We start from the raw sequence: 21,832 nt of genomic DNA, 5'->3' as shown, positions 1-21,832 counted from the left end.
TTCAAGAGACTACCTCTGGGAGCTCTTCGGCACCCCAGATACCTTCTTCGGCACGATCGGCGGTACTTCCTTCGTCATCAGACATTTTGGAGTCCGTGATCCATGAGTTTTTGGATTCCCTATCTACTTTAGAGAGGGATTCAAAGGGAGATGTTATTTCTTTGCTCTCGGAGGGGGCATCTACTTCTTCTTCGACTTCAACACGGGCCCCTCCACCTCCCACCTCAGAGGGGGAACATACTCCACATGAAGTGCTTCACCCATCCTCTACTTTCTTGGGGTGGCTGTCTTCGACCAGTCATCTCTTCTACTGATGCCCACGATCTTCAGGTACCACCTAGATGGAGACCTCAAAGATTCAGCCGCGACTTGGTGACGAGGCCTTCGTATTCCTTCCAACATGGATGCACGGAGCTAGTGGCTTCTCTTCCGAGGTTGTGTTTCGGGTTTCTCCAATTCACTCTGTCTACTGTTCTTTACTGCAGGTTACCTTTCAGGTGGAAATCTTAGATCTTCGGGATTCCCTACATCTTCTTCCTCCTCTTCTCTTCTTGCCTTGGTCACTTGGTCAGCATGGAGCCACCTCCCGAGATTGAGTACAAGCATATCCTTATGGTTCTCGGCACCACACAAAGTCCGACATTCCTCCTATGCATTGCATGTTCTCATCATCTTTGTACTAGGGCGCTTGGGCAAGTGACCAATTTCCCCACAAGAGACACTGTCCAAGTGACACCTGCTACATGAGCATTCTTCAGCATGTAGCATTGCATCTCCACCTCACTTTTCTCTTGTTCCCCTTTTTGGGCCAGAGAGGGGGTGTTGAGAAACCCTTTACCCGCAGTCTGCGTTTCTGCGTTTTGCATTTAGGGTTTGCAGCCCCAAAAAGGGGCACCATCCTAGACTAACTGTGCCTATTTATAGGCTACTCTCTCATTCATTCACCACGGCTGATTCATTCAGTCCGTCACCTCTTCTCTCCAACCTCTCCACTGCCCTCACACCCCTTCAAAAGGACATTGCGGTTCGTGGTTCGTGGTTCGTGGCTATCTTCATCATCTTCCTTGTGCTACGGCACCCTTGTTCCCTTGTATCACATTCACTCCATGATTGAGAACTCCATCATTCCATTCATCAACACTCCGAGTTCCTCCCCACCAACCCTACTATCTCGCTAGTACGTCATCTTTTGACAATATTGCTTGTTTCGCTCATGGAGAAATTGTGCTACTAGAAATCACCAAAGTTGAGATGTTGAACATGGTGAGATTATCAAGTATTGGGTGGCCTTTTGTTCATAAAGTATTTAATTATCACATGAATCTCCACCTACTACTAACAAAGATAGAAAATTATGGCATAGCATAACAAACCACGCCTTATATACTAAAAAGTTGGATTCACAATCTCTCTCAAGGTACATCAACTCACTATTCTCATGAATGAACTTTAAAAATTCATTGATAAAGCATTAAAACTCCCCATGTGGAATGCATAATAAGAATACCCCTAGGAAACAATTGACTCTTAAGAAACCATATATAACCTTTCGCGTTGGATTGTCTTCAAACAAAATTTCACAATATATTATCTTTGGCCTCCAGTGGTCTGGAAAGTTTGGAAAATAAACTCTAATTAAGGGTGTCCACAATTATGACCCCAAGAAACCGGTCACAATAAAAGCACCAAATGATTCTTTATTGGAGTGAAACTATAGACTTCTCATTTGCAGATTTGTAAGGACCATTTAAAAGTGCAATATGTATGTCCTTATGATGTGCCCAAGCTCCCACACCCTCACACATCATCTTACATGTTCCACATCCAACTTTCAGTACTTAAGAGAATTCTTTGAGAGTCTAGCAAGATGCCATCATGGTATTTCCAAAAGAAAAACAAAGAATCGAACTATCTACCTGATCCAAGGTCCTGCATTTGCTAACAAGAGAGCCTACAGGTTGTGTTTCACGCAGAGAATCTTTCAGCTCCTTTAATTCTCTCTCTGTCTCTGTCAAGCCTCCTTCTCCCTAACAGTTGAAGAAAAAATGTGAGAGTTTTTAAAGTAAATAAAAACCTACTTGAAGTATGCCGCTACTTTCAAATAATCGTGCACGTACCTCAACAAAAGGAAGTGGGAGAATTGAACGCAAATGTGAGGAGATGGGCAGGATATTAAATTCATCATCCATCACTACACAAGACTTGCATGATGCTAAGGACAAAATAAACCGTTCATTGAAACGGCCGGTCACATCTCCATGGGCCTCTGTTCGGAATCTAGAGTGCACATCCTAGTAGATCAAGCATGTCAGTGGCAAAATGAATCACAGATTGGATTCTGCTTAAAACTAACAGAGCAGAAACTAGTTTGCAAACTGCTTAAGCCTAATAGAATAAAGCCTACGCTTTCAATATCAGCCTGGAGTCTGTAGTGATGGTGATGACTAAGACAGAGCAAGAGCAATGGCACTTGAACACAAAAAGCCTACTTGAATAACAAGCTATTATCATGATATTAACATGCAAAGGGCTGCTACCATGGTCAATGTATACAGCCTGCTCAAAGATGACAAAGAGCTGAGGAGCAAGAGAACAAGTCCACCTCCTTCAACAGTCTCAATTGTACGAGCAAGTAGATTAGGTGTCAATGCCTCAAAATCCTGCATCAAAATGTGCATCAAATCAAGCAAACAACTTGAAAAAGAAGGTGCTAGAATATGTCAAAGAAATATGGAAAGACATGTTTGAAATTACACCTGCAGGACACACATGCCAAATGTATTGCCCAATATTTTTTCTGTTTCTGCATAGTAGCAGTATCTGATCTCTGTACTTGCCACAAAAACTGAGAATGGATCCTCTTTTACAGAATCCATCAATCCCCGTTGTATCATCTTTTTAATTTGTTTCATCCGCTTCTTTTTATGGCTGCCAATAACATGCCAAAGCATTAAAAGAATGTCAAGAGAAAGACACTGTTTATTTTATTGGTACAATGAAAGGGACAAGATAAAGTCCAAAAAAGAGACTATGTGACCTTTAATTTATGTGGAAAATAATTCCAAACTACAATCTCAACCTAATGCTATATTTAAACATATTCGCATATTAAACAGCAAGTGTGAAGTTATAACATGTGGCTTAGGTCATTAGAAGATTTAAAAATCAAATCCAGCATGCACTTTCTTGCTCAAGCTAAACAATCAAGAGCATGCACTCTCACAGAAATGGAGACATTCATTGTAATCACAAATAGTACAACCCATTTTTATCATGTTTAAAGTGGAGAAACTACTTCATGCACACCAAACAGGTATGAACACCTGAAGTCCTAAAGTCTGAGCTATGTGCAGAGGACAGAGTCCCTTGAGGGGAGTTTTTGCTAAATGTTGATGATTTTAGTAAGATAACATGGGTGTACCGTCAGAAGTGGATGAATGTAGTGATGGGAGCATGGAAAACTGCTGTAATAGACTGCTGAACAGAAGAGACAAAGGAAAGAGAAGCACTACAAAAGAAAAGAACACTGCACAAAGAACTCAAAAGCAAGGAGATACTCAGGAAATCAAATCCATATACCACAATATGAGGAGACAGCACATATCCAACATGAGTCGCTCGCTATGAAGGCACCAGCACTGGCTCCCTCTCTCCACCAGAACCTAAGGAGGTGAATGATGGATGATATAATGTGGAGGAGCGAGTGACCAAAATATATAGGCTAAATCTAAGCCATAAATGATGTCAGGTCGGCCAACAATAAATGCCCTAAACACCATGAAAATGACAAATATAAAATGCCTAAAATATTTAGAATGTGCCCAACCCTCTCTGGCATGCACAAACTCACACATGAACTCACATATCCACTAACACCCTCTCTCAGATCATGGGTGATCTAGTACAATATAATGATACAATGATAAGAACCCATCAAAGTCCATACAACAATAACCACCAAAAGAGAATCGTGGATATCCAAGTGGAGAGTGGCCAATCCACCGCCAAGATGCCTTGGAGAGAATTTGATGTCAATGTCAATCATTCCAGCTCCTAAAAACAAAGAAGAATCATAACAAGCTGCAGCTCTTAATATCTGTCAACAGTATCTCGCAATAGCATACAAGACCATGTTGTCAAAAAATGCCTCTCAATATATGTGACCATGGATTCCCTGCCTTTGGCCAACAGACTGCCCAAGTGTCCCCTCATGTGAGCACAAGACTAGGAGCCAATCTTGCTCTCTATCAAAGAACCAACTCATCATGAACCTGGATGTCAATCCCAACTCCAGGGTTTGAACCTGCTAGACTTCGGTCGATGCGTCAAGGAAATCCTTCTCTGGAACCTGGGCACCAGTATACCTGTATAGATGAGGCTCTCCAACCTCATCTCACCCATAGTGGCCAAGGGTTTCTAAAACGCCAGATATGAAACGGGTTTCATAGATTTCATATGAGTTTCATAAAATGTTAGAAACGGGTTTCATTCGACATATAAAAAAGTACGAAAGTTTTATATATGCATACTGTACAACTCATGTGACGTAGAAAACACGAATTGACGTTCTTCATTATTTTGTACAATGCAAAAGAACATTCAACATAGCATCAATTTTCCATGTCTATATGTTAAGTAATTCCAAAATAAATAATTATTACAAAAGTCCCAAGATATTTAGGGTATGGCATTTTGTGAAAGTTTAAAATAGATGTTTCATACGTTTATGAAACACCTAGGTATGAAACGAGTTTCTTGGCAACTATGATCTCACCAACCTCTCACACTCCCTCAATAGCACTAGAGAGTTGTGAGGGATATCCCACATCACTTGTACTAGCAACCTAGAAGGGAGGCCCTTGCAACCGTCGCTGAGGCCACATAGCTGGAGCCTAAACTTGGACCTAGAGATGAGGAAGGCGCACTGCAAGAGTCGTCAACCTTTGTCATCATCTACTCCTGCTCCTGCCGTAAAGCTACTAATGTCCTGCAATCCTTCCAAAGATATCCCTTCTTTCCACAATAATAACACTCAAACTTATTCTTTGGCCATATGGCACCATAGTTACCAAGAAACCCATTTCATAAGGTTAGGAAACTTGTTTTATACCTAGGCGTTTCAAAATCGTAGGAGACATCTATTTTAAACTTTGAAAAATAAAATACCCTAAATGTCTTGGGACTTTTGTAATCATCGTTTGTCATGGATCTAATTAACACATTGACATGGATATTGGCAATGATTGCCAAAGTTTTGTTTTGAGTTGTTATCCATGATGATCACATGTATTGATGACTCCTTTTATGACTAAAAACGTTGATGTAAGGTATGGATAGTGGATCATGATGCATACAAATATTGATGCTATATTAAAAGTTCATTGGCATTATATAGAATAATGAATAATGTCAATCTTTGTTTTCTACGTCACATGAGTCATACAATTTATGTATATAAAACTTTCATATTTTTTTATATCTCAAATGAAACCTATTAATAACATTTTACAAAAACTCATATGAAACCAATGAAACCCATTTCATACCTCCCGTTTTAGAAACCCTTCGCAACTATGTATGGTACCCCTCTCTGAAAAGGGAACATCTGAAGCACCAAGTGATAGCATCCTCACAAAAAAATTGAAGTTGAACACAGCAAGTCTCCAACATGATACTCAAGACTGTGCAATCCAACAAAGGAGGGGAATGTGCCTACAATAAGCTAGCTAGATTTTGTGCAAATTGTGGCATTCACCAGGAGTTTGCTAACACAAAAAACCCTCAAAAGAATGGCATATTTAAGCAAAAGAATCACAGTGTGATCAAGATAGCACAGACTATCATGAAGCATCAGCAGTGAAACCAACCTTCCTTCCATGGATGGGTTGTAATTCCCTAATTACAACTTAGTTACAGCAGAAACATTCCTTACAAAACTGAGAAATGCAAATTAGCTCACAATCTTGGACAATGGGCACCCTGTTGGCCCCGAAATTGAGACCCCTTTCCGTATTTCTTTTACTTAATTGAAGAAGAAGTTGATGTACAATTGGGATTTTCCCAATCCCTTTCAATATTCCAACTCCCCTTCCTGTCCAAAATGACTAACAAGTCTTCAATCTTATTTGCCCCTTGATTCAAGTAGTCAGTTGATCTTCAACTGCTTTGATGGAGATGGAAAATGCCCCAAATTCATTGATTTGTTGGTCCCTCCACTTGAATTTGACTAAAAAAAACTTCATCCTTATTGAATCCAAGTCTTGGAGCTTCCAATTTTTGATACACTTCTCGAGACTTCTGCTAAACCTTAATTTCTCCTGCATATTAGGGTTTACAGCAAAGAAATTTGAAATTTCTCAGCCTCTGGTAATCTCAATGCTGTAATCTTTAGAACAAGGTTGTAGAAAGGCTGGGAGATGAGAGAAAATGTTGAGAAGAGAGAAAATCTATCATTTACTGCTACTGTCATGTCTCAATAGCATGTAGATGCTCTCACTTGCTATTGATTGGTCTTCTCTTGCACCTCGCTGCCTCAAAAGGTCCTTCAATGGTTGCAAATCAAACCAACAACATCTCCTCCCTCTCTCTTGCATGTTGAATGCATTAATGCCTCTCTCCAATCTCTAAAGACGTTTTTCAATCTTGCATGGGCATTTTTTACAAGAGACAATCTTTCCAAATGGTTTTTCTAACATCATCCCACATTAAATATTAATTTTCAATATTTAAATACTGAAATTTAATCTTATAATTATTTCTATGCCCAAAAAAATAATTTGACTCGCCAATAATTAACTTGGCCAGGAAACTTTCATTTTCAAATGTTTGTGTGTCATCTTTGACTATCAAATTGGCGTTAGATACCATTAAACACTGCTTCTCTAGTATCACCAATGGACACTTATGGCCAAATGATTAACCTAGGCCAACCACTAGCACTAGATACCACCAAGTACCTATGCAACATAACTTATAGCAACTTTTGCCTTTGACATCCCATGATTTCCTCAGATCTCGAACTCATAAATTTACTTTAATCCCAATTACACCTCACATATGCAACACTTACTTGGCCATGTGATTAAAAATTAATCTACATGTTAAGTGAGGTTTTAAAAATACATGTCCTCATGACAAGCAAACACCACAATGTGTACGGGCGAAAACACTAGCCACCATTATCCACATCCATAATCACTCATCTACATCGATGGTGGTAGATAGGACACCTTTTCAGCTTATTTTGGTCAAAAACCGGATGTCTTATTTCAAGGTGTTTGAGTGTAATGCCTAGATAAGTTCGAGCTAGCTTCCAAAAGATGAGTGTTCGTGGGCTATAGCTTGCAATCACAAAGATACAAGCTTTATGATCTCGTTTCATAAGAGACATACACGAGTTGATTGGTTCGAGGAGTTTTTAGCTACAAAGGGGAATACTTAGCATCCCATGCTGGGAGATCTAGGTGACAGTTAGGCACCAGAGCCGATGAATTTGGACCCTATGCCTTTTAAGGCTCCATCAATGGAGGAGGAGATTACTTCACCACTGAACTTAACCGTTGAGACAACACCAGTGGATGTTCCAAAGATTTCATCGGAGGCATAGCGATGTGAGAAATATTGGTCTCCTTATTGAGAGACTTCCTAAATAATCACAACCGCAAGACACTCATGGGCGATATCAAAGGAACCAAGCACACTCCACCGAGCTTGTTTGTAATAGCTATTGTTTCATAGCTCGTACCATATAAGATAGAGAGCCCACCTCCGTGAAGAAAACTTTGCAATCACAACATTGGAAAAAGACTATGGAACAAGAGTTGGAGGCTATAGCGGAATGGCACTTGGAATCTTGTGTTGCAACCCATTCATAGAAAGGTGATTGGAGTGAAGCGCATCTTTAAGACCAAGTATCATAGTGATGGCACTCTAGATAAGTACAAGGCACGACTCATTGCTAAAGGATTCGTATAGCCGCCAAGAGTGGATTTCCATGATACCTTTGCACCTATAGCTCGAATGGCTACTATTAGGGCCATTCTTGCCTTAGCCAATGGCAAGAGATGGCTGATCTATCAACTTGATATGAAGCCTTTCTTCCTTTAATGGAGATTTAAAGAAAGAGATCTATGTTGAGCAACCTCCTAAATTTTTCTCACACGACCTCAAGCAGGCTCCGTGTGCTTAAAAAGAGAAGATAGGCTCGTTTCTCCAAGGAAGTTAGGGTATCGGCATTCCTCTAGTAATCCCTAGTAATTTATTCATTTAGTAATCCCTAGAAGTATGTCCATACATCAGTCAGAGGGCACACATTGTTTGTGCTTTACATGGATGATCTCATTCTAAGGAGTGACCATGCCCAAAAGGTCAAGCAAGCAGTATTCTTGGCCGTTGCAACAGGAGTGGTAGTGCTAAGAGATGGAGAAGGTGTGTAATGGGATACAGTGGATAGGGAGGATAGGGAGGATAGGGTGGAGGAGTGGAGTACATTTGAGAAGAAATCCCAAAGTGCCTGCCATGCATATGAGAAGTGTGCACAATGGTTCCAAAATGCAAGCATGGGTGGACTGGGTATCAGCATGATAACCGTATAAGGAGCCCACGGTGGAGGGATAGAAACACAGGGAGCAAAGGATAAAAATCTATGCATAGAAGTGACCCAAGGGATTTGTGACGACAGTCCATAAGTAGAAAATGGATATCCGTGCATCTGAAAGGTCGTGTGAGGGAGTTGTGAGTGTCCGAGGGTAGCGAGAGAAATGCCCATCACAGCACTCTTAGAGTCAAAGGATGTGGTAAAGCAAGGATATGTGCAAGGTACAGTGTTAAAGAGTCGCATTTCCCCTAACGATGCACGGAGAGATGGAGTGAATGGAGGGTTGGTAGATGGGGGGATGGGAAAGAGAAAGTGTTATGATAGAGATTGGAAGATCCAACCTCTAGTGTGCTATGAGTGGAAGTGGAGTGTAATCCCAAATTTTGGAATGAAGATACGAGTAGATCAAAATGTGGAGAAGATGGTCATGGGATGGAAGGGAGTTAAGAAGTGTGGTTAACTTGCTCAAATAAAACGGATAGTAGAGATATATTTTATAAAGAGCATTTGCTTCGAGAGCCTCCTCTATTAAAGTTAACATACTAAAAACCATCCGAATCCTACACACCAAAAGGAGAAACAAAAGAGGGTTTTGGCTCTTACGACTCAAAAGGGTAATACGAACCTGACATAAGGCCTGACTAAGATGAAAGAGATGAATCACTAGACACGCTGAATGTCGTGGTCCCTCAAAGATCAGAGTGACAAACAATCTCGCCAATCGGTCCAAGAACTCGTTGAAGGGGTGTAAACTTAACTATATGTGATCCGCAAGTACTCCTCAAACTCTTCATCTATAAGATGACCAAAACGTAAAGAAGTAGATGGTAAAGATGAAGGTGTATCTACCTTCTTCTCGAGACCATAATGCCTTCTCAAAGTCTCCAACAATGGAAAATAGGGCATCATAGGATCCCCAGAAGAAGATGTCTAAGACATTATGAGTCAAAATCAAGTCGCGTATGAGTCGCACAAAGACTAGCCTCCACAATCACCGCAAGATACTCTTTAGAAGATCATCAGCTATGATATCATGTGAAGATATTCTAGGGTTTCCACTGAGAAAACACAATGTGTTCGACCAAGACTAAAACACAAAGACTCAAACAAAGACAAGCAAAACTTAGATCCTAACGCAAAACACAAAACACAAACGCAAAACTCAAAACTCAAACATAAAGATAAACACAAAGAGAAGAAACTCTGGAGTGAACGAATGTTGTAAATGAATGTAAGAGTGTACAGAATGCCCAAGGGCAAAGCAATGGAGTGTCAAAGCATGACGGCCATTGGAGATGAATCCCGAGTGCTATAACCATCGGCTGGAGATAAGAGAGTGCTAAATAATGAAGGGCAATAGGCTAGTCACCAAAACACAACAACGAAGGGTGAAATCTAGCAAACGCAGCAATGTACCACCACAGTAGGCTGAAAACTAGTCACCCAAGGCAAAGAATTGTCAAGCGATAACAAGAGAGGTGTGTGTTGATATAGATAGCTTGCTAGACAACAAAAACGAGGGTACTCCAGCAACTGCCCCACGGGAGAGATGGAAACAGCCTATCACTTAGCACTAGATGCTAAAAACACAAGCTGATCAAGTGCTATGATGACGAAACAAATGGAGACCTCCAAACAACAAGGTAATGGCTAAAAACATGTCGCATAGGGCCTAGATAGTGATGGGCTATAGTCAATGATGGCTAGACAACAAATGGTATGTGACTAATGGCTGGAATCTGCACAGTAGAGTAAGAAACCTGCACAAAAGAATAATGCTAAATGGTAGACAACCTGTCTATTTACAGATGTTGAAGGGTGTCCCAAAAGATTAGGGTTTTGGAAAACCAATTACACTTTCTCGAATTGTGTGCCACTCATACTATCCCGAAATTTCGTTTCAGCGCCAGAATGGACCGGCCGTTTCGGACCCAAACAAAAACGGTAGAACCGCTATTTCGCGATCTTGCGGCCCGTTTCGAAGCTAGTTATCCAACGCTGGATCACGATTCCAATCGTTCTCCTTCCCGACTCACGCACGCGGCACACTCCAGTAGCTCTTGCCTCCTCCTTCTCGAACCTCCAGCTCTCGCCTCCTCTTTCCCTTCCCCTTCTCCTTCTCCTTTCTTCTTCTTCTTCTTCTTCTTCTTCTTCTTCTCCTCCTCCTCCTTTAATCCATTACCTAGGTCCTAAAGGCTAATCATATCATGGCACCAGACCCATATTGAAAGCACGTCACTCCAATCAAGGGATACGAGGGCTCCGGCAGATCAAAGAAGTGGCGATGCAACTATTGTTGTGGATTGGAGAAATCGGGGAGTGTAACACGCATGAAAGACCACTTCACATGCTTTCCCAACAAAGATATTGAGCCTTGCACAAAAGTGCCAACAAAAGTAATAGTAAGTCTCAATCTTTCGTGCCGAAAGCGTATGGATATTGAGCTAAAAGAGGATGAATCCTCTCATCCAACACCACATCGAGCTAATGAAGCACAAGTGGAGCAAAGAGAGGCCAGTGGGCCTAGTGGCACTAGCCAAATTGGAGGTGCCAGTGGCCCATCAAAAAGAAGTGCATCCATATCCGTATCAGGTCCAAGTGCGAAAAGGATCCGTTGCCATTTTCTAGTGATGGTGGGCAAAAGGGCTCCTTGCATGGTGCAAGTGTCCATGCAGGACTTCAAAGGCAAGCAATTGTGAAGGCAACTAGGAAACTCACACGCTTATTTATTTGGTGTGCTATCTCTTTCGATGTGGCCACTACACATCAATGAAAGAAGACAATTAGGCAGTAAGCCACATAAGGTGTGAGTGGGAAGGCCCATCCGCAGATGCATTATACACACGGGAGCTTTGAAAGGAGAAAGCATCCATAGAGGCTCAATTGGAACCCTTCAAGGAGACATTGATGAAATATGGATGCACAATATTATGCGATGGATGGTCAGATATACACCAAAGAAATGTTTACAATGTTTTGGTATCTTCATGTAAAGGCACCATGTTCATTAAGGCTATCAATGCCTCTGCCTCAGGTCTTACGATCACAAGAGCTTTCATTTGGAAGCACATCCGACAGGTCATGATGGACGTAAGAGTCCGAAATGTGGTGCAAGTGGTGACAGATAATGGAAGCAATTGTGTGTCTATGGGATGTATGCTTGAAGAGTTTCCTAGCATAGTATAGACTCCATGTGCATCCCATTGTCTTGACTTACTTATTAAAGATGTTGGGCAAATATCTTGGGTGGATGACATTTTCAAGACAGTAACAAGTATGGTAAGATTTGTGAAGAAGAGACCATCCGTCACAAGCATATTTCGAGCCAGCAGCACACTTGAGCTATTGAAGCCTTCCACCACTAGATTTGCTTATATGTTTATAGAGAGGTTGATACGAATCCGTCCAAATTTGATACGGACCATTGCATGTCAGAAATGACTCACATGGAGTGAGAGAGTCTCTAAAGGCTCTTGCTTTTAGGCGCAATATTTTAAATGAGAGTTGGTTGGTTGAGACAGAGGCATTGGTGAAAAGTCTCACTTCTATTTACATTGTATTGCGCATCATTGATATGAAGGAGAGTACTTTGGGGCTTCTATATGAGTATATGGATAAAATTGGCTAGGCCTTGCTTCGCAACAGCTTTTTGCTTCAAGACAAGTAAGTTTTTCTTTAACTTTTACACATGTAATTATTTGGCATTAACGACTCCTTGATGATTGATCATTATTCTAACTTCTAAATTTTTAACTTATTTTATCCATAGGATTGATGAGATTCGTGCAGTGCGGAATGCATGATGGGATTGGTTCCATAAACCAATCCATGTTGTCGTATATATCTTACATCTCCTTTGACGTAACAAGGAGCAATATACTAGCGAGGAGTTAAGAGGAGGGCTTTATGGAGTACATGAGACGCCTCACAGTGGATGATATAGATATAATGAGAAAAGTAGAGGATCATTTGTTAGCATTCCACAATCATTCTCTTCATTTTGACCGACCCAAAGCTCGGCTTCGAGAGACACAATTTCAGCCTGTCTCTTGGTGGGAGAAATACAATAATTGTGCTCCTACTTTGATATGTGACTGGTGACACTTATATTTTGAATCTTGGTTATCTAATGCATTATGCAACCTAGGTAACAAGTTTTATAATCTATTGACCACTCAAATGTTGATTTTGCGACATGCATATTAACAATCGCCAATTACTTAACCTCAATCTCTTAAATTTGAATAGAAACGCATTGCCATTCAGATCCTCTTGCAAGATTATAGTTCAAGGCCTATTGAGAGAAACTGGAGTACATGGACTCTCTTCCACACTAAAAAGAAAAACAAGCTCACAACTGCCCAACTAGAGCATTTAGTGTTTTGCCATTGCAAACTCCAACATTTTGAGAGGACTGCTCTATTCCCTGAGCCTTCACAAGTAAATTGGTAATGATTAATATTATGTATAAATAACTTTTTAACCTTGAGTCCTTGAAACTTGACATTGCTAATTTGCTTGAAAGTTGAATTGTAAATTGTGATATGTATGAACATTGAACATATTGAATCTCCTCTCACATGATATATCTTTGTCTCGTTCACCTTTATATGTGAATGTTAACAAGATTGATATAGAAAATGTGCATAACATTCCACAAATACCACAGGAGAAGCGGGATATCTACTCCATGCTCTATAAGGAGCTATCAACACCAATACATGAGACTCGTACACAGGAGCGAGATATCTACTCCATGCTTTATGAGGAGCTATCGACACCGGTGCATAAGACTCGTGCACAAAGGAGGTTTAGAGTGAGAGCCACACATGGTCATACATCACAGGCAAAGTCAGAGCCAAAGTCTAAGGATGAGGTTGAGACTCCTTCATCAACTTCTAGATTAGGGTCCTTAGCGCCAGACGAGGAGATGGTACACAGATCCTCAGAGTCCAGATGAGCCATGAGTCATGACTCGTGAAATACAAAAGTCAGTTTAGCAGTGCAGAGTCCAAACTAGAGTTGTCAATTGTTCATTAATGTTGATACTTATAGCCTCGCCTTAAGTTTTGAAATTTGAGTCTTAATTGTGTTAAGCTGTCTTAAGTTTCAACCATTGAGTCCTCAATCTTGACGCCTCAATCTTCACTCATGAGTCGTGACTCGCGACTCGTGAAATGTGTACTCAAAGTTTTGTATGAAATTTAGGTACATGTTATTATAGGCATTGATATATTTACATATCCACATAATACTATATTTTTTTTAGTGTACAATCCGAAATGTCGTTTCCCCGTTTTCAAAATTTGGTCGAAACTCTGGTTTTTCTCGTTTCTGTTTCCCCCGTTTCTGAAACTCACCCGTACTATGATACCACTTTTGCATTTTTCATTAATTGATCGTATTTTAGGGTTGTTTAAAGATGCTAATCAGATATAAAGTGTGTTTTAGCTCAACAAGATGTATGTCTATCTTTATCCCATGGATCCGAACTAGAAGGCCATGCCCATGTAAATTAACCACCAAACGCTGCCCACTACAGTCAATTGACTCGGTTGTTGATATGGCTCCTAAAGACTTGCATTGATTTGTGTTCTCCAATCAGTTTGCTTGCAAGGTTCATGAATGAACCCAAGCTCATTCATTGGTAAGCTGCTATGAGGATTTTATCATTCCTGTCACCTAAGGAAAATCCTCGACCTAGGTATTTATTATACAACAAGTACAAGAGGTTTAGCCTTTGTTCTCTAGGGCTAAACAAGGATTCAAACTAGATTGGAGATGTTAACCACAAGAGGTAAACGACCCAATATTGCTTTACTTTGGGTGTAGGTGCTATCTCTTGGAGTAGTAAGAAGTAGCCCATAATTCCCCTATCATTCATGGAGACGGAGTATAGAGCAACATCTTCTACCACATGTGAGACAATGTGGCTTCGGAGGTTGTTAGGAGAGTCTGGCTATCCTACTACACTTCATTGTAACAATGAGAGTTGCATTGCTTTGATAGAGAATCCTATATTTCATGCTAGGTCGAAGCACATTGAGATCCACAATATCATTTCATTCAAAAGAAAATCTTAAATGAGACTATCAATATTATATGCAAACTCTACCAAAGGCAAACCAATTCTTTATCGTGATTTTATTCAAAGCACAATAAACAATACACCTACACCATGATCCATCCTTTTTCTAAACCAAAAGCATTGGAGAATAAGAGAAACATTAGCTCTACTAAATCTGACTTTTTTATAATAGCTCATTCACGTGACTCATTATCTCCTCTAATGGGATTGTTGCCATGAGGACATGTATTTTTGAAACCTTGCTTAACATGTGGATTAACTTTTAATCATATGGTTAAATAAATGTTGCATATGTGAGGTGTAAGTGGAGTTAGAGTAAATTTACCAGCCCGAGACCTAAGGAAATAACGGGATGTCAAAGGCAAAAGTTCCTATACGTTATGCCGTATAAGTATTTGGTGGTATTCGATGCTAGTTTTTGGCCTAGGTCATTCATTTGGCCATAAGTGACAATTGGTGACACTAGAGAAGTAGTGTTTAATGCTACTTAACGTCAATATGATGGTCCAAGATGGTGCAGAGACACTCACGAATGGAAGTTGCCTGGCCAGCCAAATTATTTTTCAAGGCACCAAAACAATTATTAGATAAATTTTCAGTATTTAAAGATTGAAAAGTAATATTTAATTGTAGATAATGTTGGAAAAACCATTTGGGAAGGTTGCCACTTGTCAAAAATACCCATGCAAGATTGAAAAACGTCTTTAGAGATTGCAGAGAGGCATTTTAAGTGTATTCAACCTGCAAGAGAGAGAGAAGACATGCTGCTGGTCTAACTTGCAACCATTGGAGGGCCTTCTGAGGCAGCCAGAGATAAGAAAAGACCAATCAATAGCAAGTGACAGCATCTATAAGTTGTTGAGACAGGGCAACAGTAGTTAATGACTAATTTTCTTCAGCTCTTTGTATTTGCAAGCTGTTGAGATAGAACAACAACAGTAAATGATAGAATTTTTTCAATTCTTCGCAAAGAAAGTTTGAATTTTCTCTCTTCTCAGCATTCTCTCTCATCTCCCAATCTTTCTACAGCCTTACTCCAAAAATTACAACATTGAGATCACCAGAGGCCAAGAAATTTCAAATTTCTCTGCTGTAAACCCTAATCCACAGCAAAAATTAGGGTTTAGCAAAAGCCTCAAGAAGTATGCCAAAAATTGAAAGCTCCAAAGACTTCCATTCAACAGGGTTGAAGCTGTTTTTTGCCTATTCAAGTGGAGGTACCAACAAATCATTGAATTTGGGGCATTCTCCATCTCCATCAAAGCAAATGAAGGCCACTTGATTGCCCGAATCAAGGGGCAAATCAAATTGAAGACTTACTGGTCATTTTGGACAACAAGGGAAGTTGGAATACCGAAAGGGATTGAGAGAATCCCATTGTACATCAACTTCTTCTTCAATTAAGTTAAATAAATATCGAAAGGGACGCCAGTTTTGGAGCCAACAAGGTGTCCAATCTCCAAGATTATATGGTAAAGTGTACTTTTCAGTTTTGTAAATTTATTAATTGTTGTAAATAGTGGTTAGTCAGGTTATTTACCACCCTATCTGAGGAGGAAGGCTGGTTACAATTGCACTTACCCTATAGGATGGCTTATTGGGAGGACTACTTCTAGGGATTAAATCTATGCTATGATCTTCTAGCCTTTCAAGCGATAGCTACCCCAAAAGTGACTAAGAAAAGCAACCAATATTCATTTTCAAAAATGGCATGCAATCCTTTTCTAACTTAAACGTGTTTCCAACATTTTCATTATCAACCTTGTTATTCATGAAAACCAAGTATGCTAAGGTCATTTTTCATTACTTTAGAAATGGCAATAGCCAATATAATAGGGACAGATTCCCCTTTCAATTTTACATCCAAAGTATGGCCTTGCCCTTATGCTGAATAGTGATCATAACTTTAGCATGTGAGTCAAATTTCAATCATTGCATGCACACAATGGCATTGGCATACCAAGCAAGATATCATAACCCCTAAGTGGTGTAATAAAAAACTTTTCATTGTCCACATATCCCTGAATATGGAAGCGAAGCTTCACAGTGAGCAATGTGGCAGACTCGGCAAGGCCCTTGCATGCCATACCACCTTCTCCCACGGATCCCATCTCATCCTCTCTAATGTCTAGATCGGCTTGCCATGTCCATGGATATAAAGTTGACTCATTCCCCATTATCAAAGAATATTAATACATACTAATCTTTGATTTTTTCCCATCTTGTAAACTCAGTAGCATCATCATTAGGCTGATCACTAACAATATCATGCACCAAACAAATGGATATTTTGGCCTTTTTCTCTTGGGATCTCCCTGATTTTTTGACCCTCCTATTCATAAACAAAGTATTTATTTGCACTTCTTAATTCCCTACATTGAGCAACTATTTTCCAATCCTTTCCTTGTTGTTTTGGCTTCTTTTCAACCTAATTTTCAGATCTACTATTACATGCGGGACTCTTTTCTGCCGGTGCTCCCACTCCACTATGGGGAAAATGAGCACGAGAGAGTTCTCCTCGACTCTCCACCCAACCACGTCTAGGAAGTTGCGGGCTAGAACTCCAAATCATGACTCCCCCGCCGGCCATCCACTTCAGGTGAGTTATACTATTTTTAAACTCACTTACTTCCTAGACTCCCCTTGACCCCGTTCGGGCGCCCAAGGCCCCCGGACGGCCATCTCTCGCGCTTGTTCCCCAACAAGTTACACAATAAATGTAAAATTTCCTCCCCCTTAAGAATCGGTTTTGTCCTCGAAAACGATACTTTGAAGGTCCAAGCGTAAATTGGGAAACATTTTCCTTAAAGTATTTACTCGCTTCCATGTTGAGCTTTCTTTTAAACAATCCTTCCATTTGATGAGATATTCTTGATAAATAGTATTCCTTGTTTGTCTGTTACGAACATTTAAAATTCTATCTAGTTCATGTGGAATAGATTGGTCATCTAATAGCTCCTCAATGTTATCATTTTAGATTAGATTATCTATATCACCCAACTTCTTTCTTAGCTTACTTACATGAAAAACTGGATGTGTTGTACTACCAACAGCTAGTTGGAGCTTGTAAGCCTGTTTTCCCATGCTCTCAAGTATTGTAAAAGGACCACAATACCTAGGTGAAAGCTTTGGACATCGTCCCATTTTCATGGTTTTAGTTTGTTCAGGCACCTTAAGATAGACTAATTCCCCTTCCTCAAAGGAGATGTCTCTTCAGTAAGGATCTGCATAAGCTCTAGCTCAATCTTGAGCTTTCTTAATATTTTCTTGAGCAAATTTTAACATACTATTCATATCCTCCAAAAAATCCTTTGTTGCTTGAACCTTTTCCTTATGCAATCCTACTGCATGAGGAGCTCTAGGCTGAAATCCATACATTAACATAAATGGACTATATCCGGTGGAAGAGTGCTTGGCACTATTATATGCAAACTCTGCTATCGGTAAATACTCTTTCCAATTAGTTTGACTTTTACTTACATATGGTCTCAACATATCTTCAAGGATTTGGTTAACCCTTTCAGTTGGCCCATCAGTTTGCAGGTGCTGCACCATACTCATACTAAGTTTAGTATCCAATTTCCTAAATACAACACGTCAAAATTGACTATCAAACTTTCTATCCCGATCAGAAACTATATTTGCCGGAAGGCCATACAATCGGTATATGTTCTCTATGAACAATCTAGTCAATTCTAGTGTTTTAACATCAGTTGAAGTTGGAATAAACCTAGCCATTTTGATTAACCTATCCACAATCACCCACACAGAGTCGTAACCCCTCTGTGTCTTGGGTAACGCGACTATAAAGTCCATGGAGATACTCTCCCATTTTCCCGAAGGAATCTCTAATGGATGGAGAAGTCCTCCCATTTTTAATCTTTCAGCTTTATTAACCTGGCATTTATTACATTTGACCACATAGTCAAGGACGTCCTTATTCATTCCAGGCCAATAGAACTGCATTTTAATAAGACTATAAGTCTTATTAACTCCAAGATGTCCCGCACTAGGGATATCATGACACTCAAAGAGTATCTGATACCTTATTTCTTCATCTTTCGAGACACATACCCTACCCTTGTAGAGTAAATAACCATTATGAATGGCAAAATTCTTCCAATTGAATCCCATTTGAGCAACCCTTGATGCTCCATTTCCTTGTTGAACATCCTCAGATGTTCCTTCCCCAGTGGAGGCCCTTCCATTTGGATCCCCATTTTCTATTGCTTCCCATATGTTGGAATATGCCGGATCAACTTGGCATTTCCCTTTTAAGAATTCAAGCAAATCGAAAGTAAACTAAGTAAAACTCAATTCATTTATGATGAGCATTCTACTAAGTGCATCAACCACTATATTATACTTTCCTTTTCTATACCTTATCTCATAGTCGAACTCTTGGAGAAGTTCGGCGCATCTAGCTTTATGCCCTTGTAGATCCGGTTGGTCATTAAGCCACTTAATGCTTTCATAATCCGACAAGATCAAAAGTTTGGCACCGTACAGGGGCATACAACTCTCTCTCATAAACAGAATAATTCTGTTTTGCACGGTCTCATTTCTTGCTTTCAAAAGCAACTGCTCGACCTTCTTGTAATAAGACCACACCTACTATCCTATCATTGGCATCAACTTCAACCACGAATGGTTTATTGGGATCCACAATTAATAGTACTAGAGCTGTAGCAATATCTACCTTAAGTTTTTAAAACTTTCATTTTGGTCTACTCCCCAATTAAAGCTCTTCCCTTTCCCTTTAAGTTGATCCGTCATTGGAACACCTATCTTGGCATAATCTCCAATAAATCTACGATAAAATCCAGATAAACCTAGGAAGATCTGCAGCTCTTCCAGGTTCCTTGGAGATGGCCATTCAATAATTGCCCTTACTTTTTCTGGATCCATCTTGATTCCCTCTTTCGAGATAATATGCCCCAAATATTTGACCTCTTGTGCAAAAAATTCACATTTAATTTTCTTCACATAAAGGGAATGGGTTCTTAACAATTGGAATACTAATCGTAAGTGTTCCAAATGTTCTTCTCTTGATTTACTAAAGATCAAGATATCATCCAAGAAGACTACTACAAAGTGTCCTAGATAGAGCCGTAATATCACTATTCATCAGCTTCATAAAAGTAGCTCGTGCATTAGTGAGACCAAAAGGCATCACCAAAAAATCATAATGCCCGTATCTAGTACGAAATGCCGTCTTAGGAACATCCTGGGCCTTAATTCTTACCTGGTGATAGCTTGATCTTAAATCAATCTTTGTAAAGAATTTTGCCCCTTGTAATTGATCAAAAAGATCTTACATTCTAGGCATAGAAAATTTATTCTTCACCATTATTTTATTAAGTGCTCTATAATCAACACAAAGTCGCATAGAACCATTGTTTTTCTTCACTAATAAAATTGGCGAAGCCCAAGGTGAATTGTTGGATTGTATAAACTCTTTATCAAGGTAATCCTTAATTTGTCTTTCAACTTCTTGGTGCTGTGTTTCACTTAGCCTATAAGGTGGTTTAGAAACAAGGCATATATCCTTATCTATGTCAATTGAGTGATTTACATCACCCCTATTTGGTGGAAAGCCACTAGGTAAGTCAAATGGAAACACATCTTTAAATTCATCTAACAAACCACTTAATTCATTATTTACATTCAACTCACAAGCATAAGAAAATTGTTGCTTTATATTACAAAAAACAAAAAGTGTCCTGTTCAAGGAGGGACCATAACATATATACCTCATAAGCTTCCTTCTTTATCAGCTTCTGAACTTCAAGGGAATACATCAAAGGGTTATCAAATACTTCATGTTCACCTTGAATCACAAAAGTCTTACCATCCCTTTCAAATTCCAATGTATTATGATAATAACTACGCTTTAAGGATGGTTCTGATCCCCATAGCCACTCCCTCCCTAAAGGAATATTAGCTCTTTTCATATTCATAATCTGAAAATCAAGCTTATCTTTATATCCTTGGATCTCAATTTCCAAATTGGATACCATTATATCCCATATTTTATTATCTTGACCCTGCATCATACGAACAACATATTGATGCTCACTCTTTTGTTAGGGAAGTTTCAACTTTTTGACAAGTATATAACTTATGAAGTTGCAGGTGGCAAAGTCATGAATCATGACTCTAACCCTCCTTCCAACTACTATCAATCCATGTACTCTTAATCATGTGGCTAGAAGATAGGTTGCCATATAGAAGTTGGTATACAAAATCTGTGTTGTACATCCTTGTGCAAGACCTCTAAAGATTTATACTTTTCATGTCCCTTTAGTTCCAAGGTCTCCACTACATGGATTTGTTTCTCTTTTCCTTTGCCCTTGTCCTTATCCTTTCCTTTATCTTCCCCCTTTTTCCTTTGAGGGCAATTCCAAGTAGCATGATTAGGAGATAGGCAGTTGAAACACAACCTTTCTTTTTTGGCCTTATCAAAGTCATCTTGACTTAACTTCGGCCTTACATATTGTTTCTTTTCAAAGGGTTGTTTCTTACCCTTAAGGAATGGCATTTTTCTTTTAGATTTGCCTACAAATTTTAAGGCCTCAAATTCCTTAGTCTTAGGCTCCGTGCCGTTGAGACTAGTGAGTGCACTTGGACGCGTATTATCTTCATTGATTAATGCGAATTTAATTGCCTCTTCAAGCGTCTTAGGTGAGCTCCTTTTCACTTCCTTTTTACAAGCCTTATCTAGTCCCCTTATGAATCCTCTTGTCTTTTGAAATTCATCTATTTCTTCCAATTTGAGGATTATCTCACGATACTCCTCAAGATATGTTAGCAAAGGTCTTTCCTTTTGTCTGACAAAACCCCAATCTTTCCAATTTCTTTCCATTTCATTTACAGGAATGAATTCTTTCAAAAAAACGGATTCAAATCAAGCCCAAGTTTCAAGTAATATGCCTTTGGCCCCAAGGTTAAACTAGCCTCCAGCGCTTGAAGATGTGGTGGAGTATTCTTTAATTTGTGCAAATCTTCCCATTTTTGGAGGAAGTTAAAGATGGTATCTTTATTTCTATCTTTTTCCTCCCCATGAAACTAAGGGGGTTTCATATCTTTTAACACTGGGTTATCCCTCAGCTTTTGGTGAGGTTCCCTAGGGTCTTGCATAGTCACAT

At 39.6% G+C, this 21,832-nt stretch overlaps 1 protein-coding gene across 2 annotated transcripts in view; it reads right to left on the bottom strand.

Annotated features, from left to right (window-relative positions):
- The window catches only part of LOC148031298 (RNA cytidine acetyltransferase 1-like), a 136,392-nt gene that overhangs the window by 98,471 nt on the left and 16,089 nt on the right, over positions 1–21,832 (bottom strand). For both annotated transcript variants that reach the window (XM_087684820.1, XM_087684819.1), the window contains exons 3-6: positions 2,757–2,928; positions 2,538–2,660; positions 2,118–2,291; positions 1,917–2,027 (exon numbers count right to left, since the gene is read on the bottom strand). In XM_087684820.1, the coding sequence (XP_087540946.1) occupies positions 1,917–2,027; positions 2,118–2,291; positions 2,538–2,660; positions 2,757–2,928 (580 nt within the window). The remainder of the gene's footprint in view (positions 1–1,916; positions 2,028–2,117; positions 2,292–2,537; positions 2,661–2,756; positions 2,929–21,832) is intronic.

The sequence above is a fragment of the Lygodium microphyllum genome, chromosome 9 (genome assembly GCF_053477565.2).
Source record: "Lygodium microphyllum isolate KBCC chromosome 9, Lygodium_microphyllum_v1.1.10, whole genome shotgun sequence".
Classification (NCBI taxonomy): Eukaryota; Viridiplantae; Streptophyta; class Polypodiopsida; order Schizaeales; family Lygodiaceae; genus Lygodium; species Lygodium microphyllum.
Note: the sequence above shows the minus strand (reverse complement) of the source record. Positions and strands in the feature narration are given on the sequence as shown.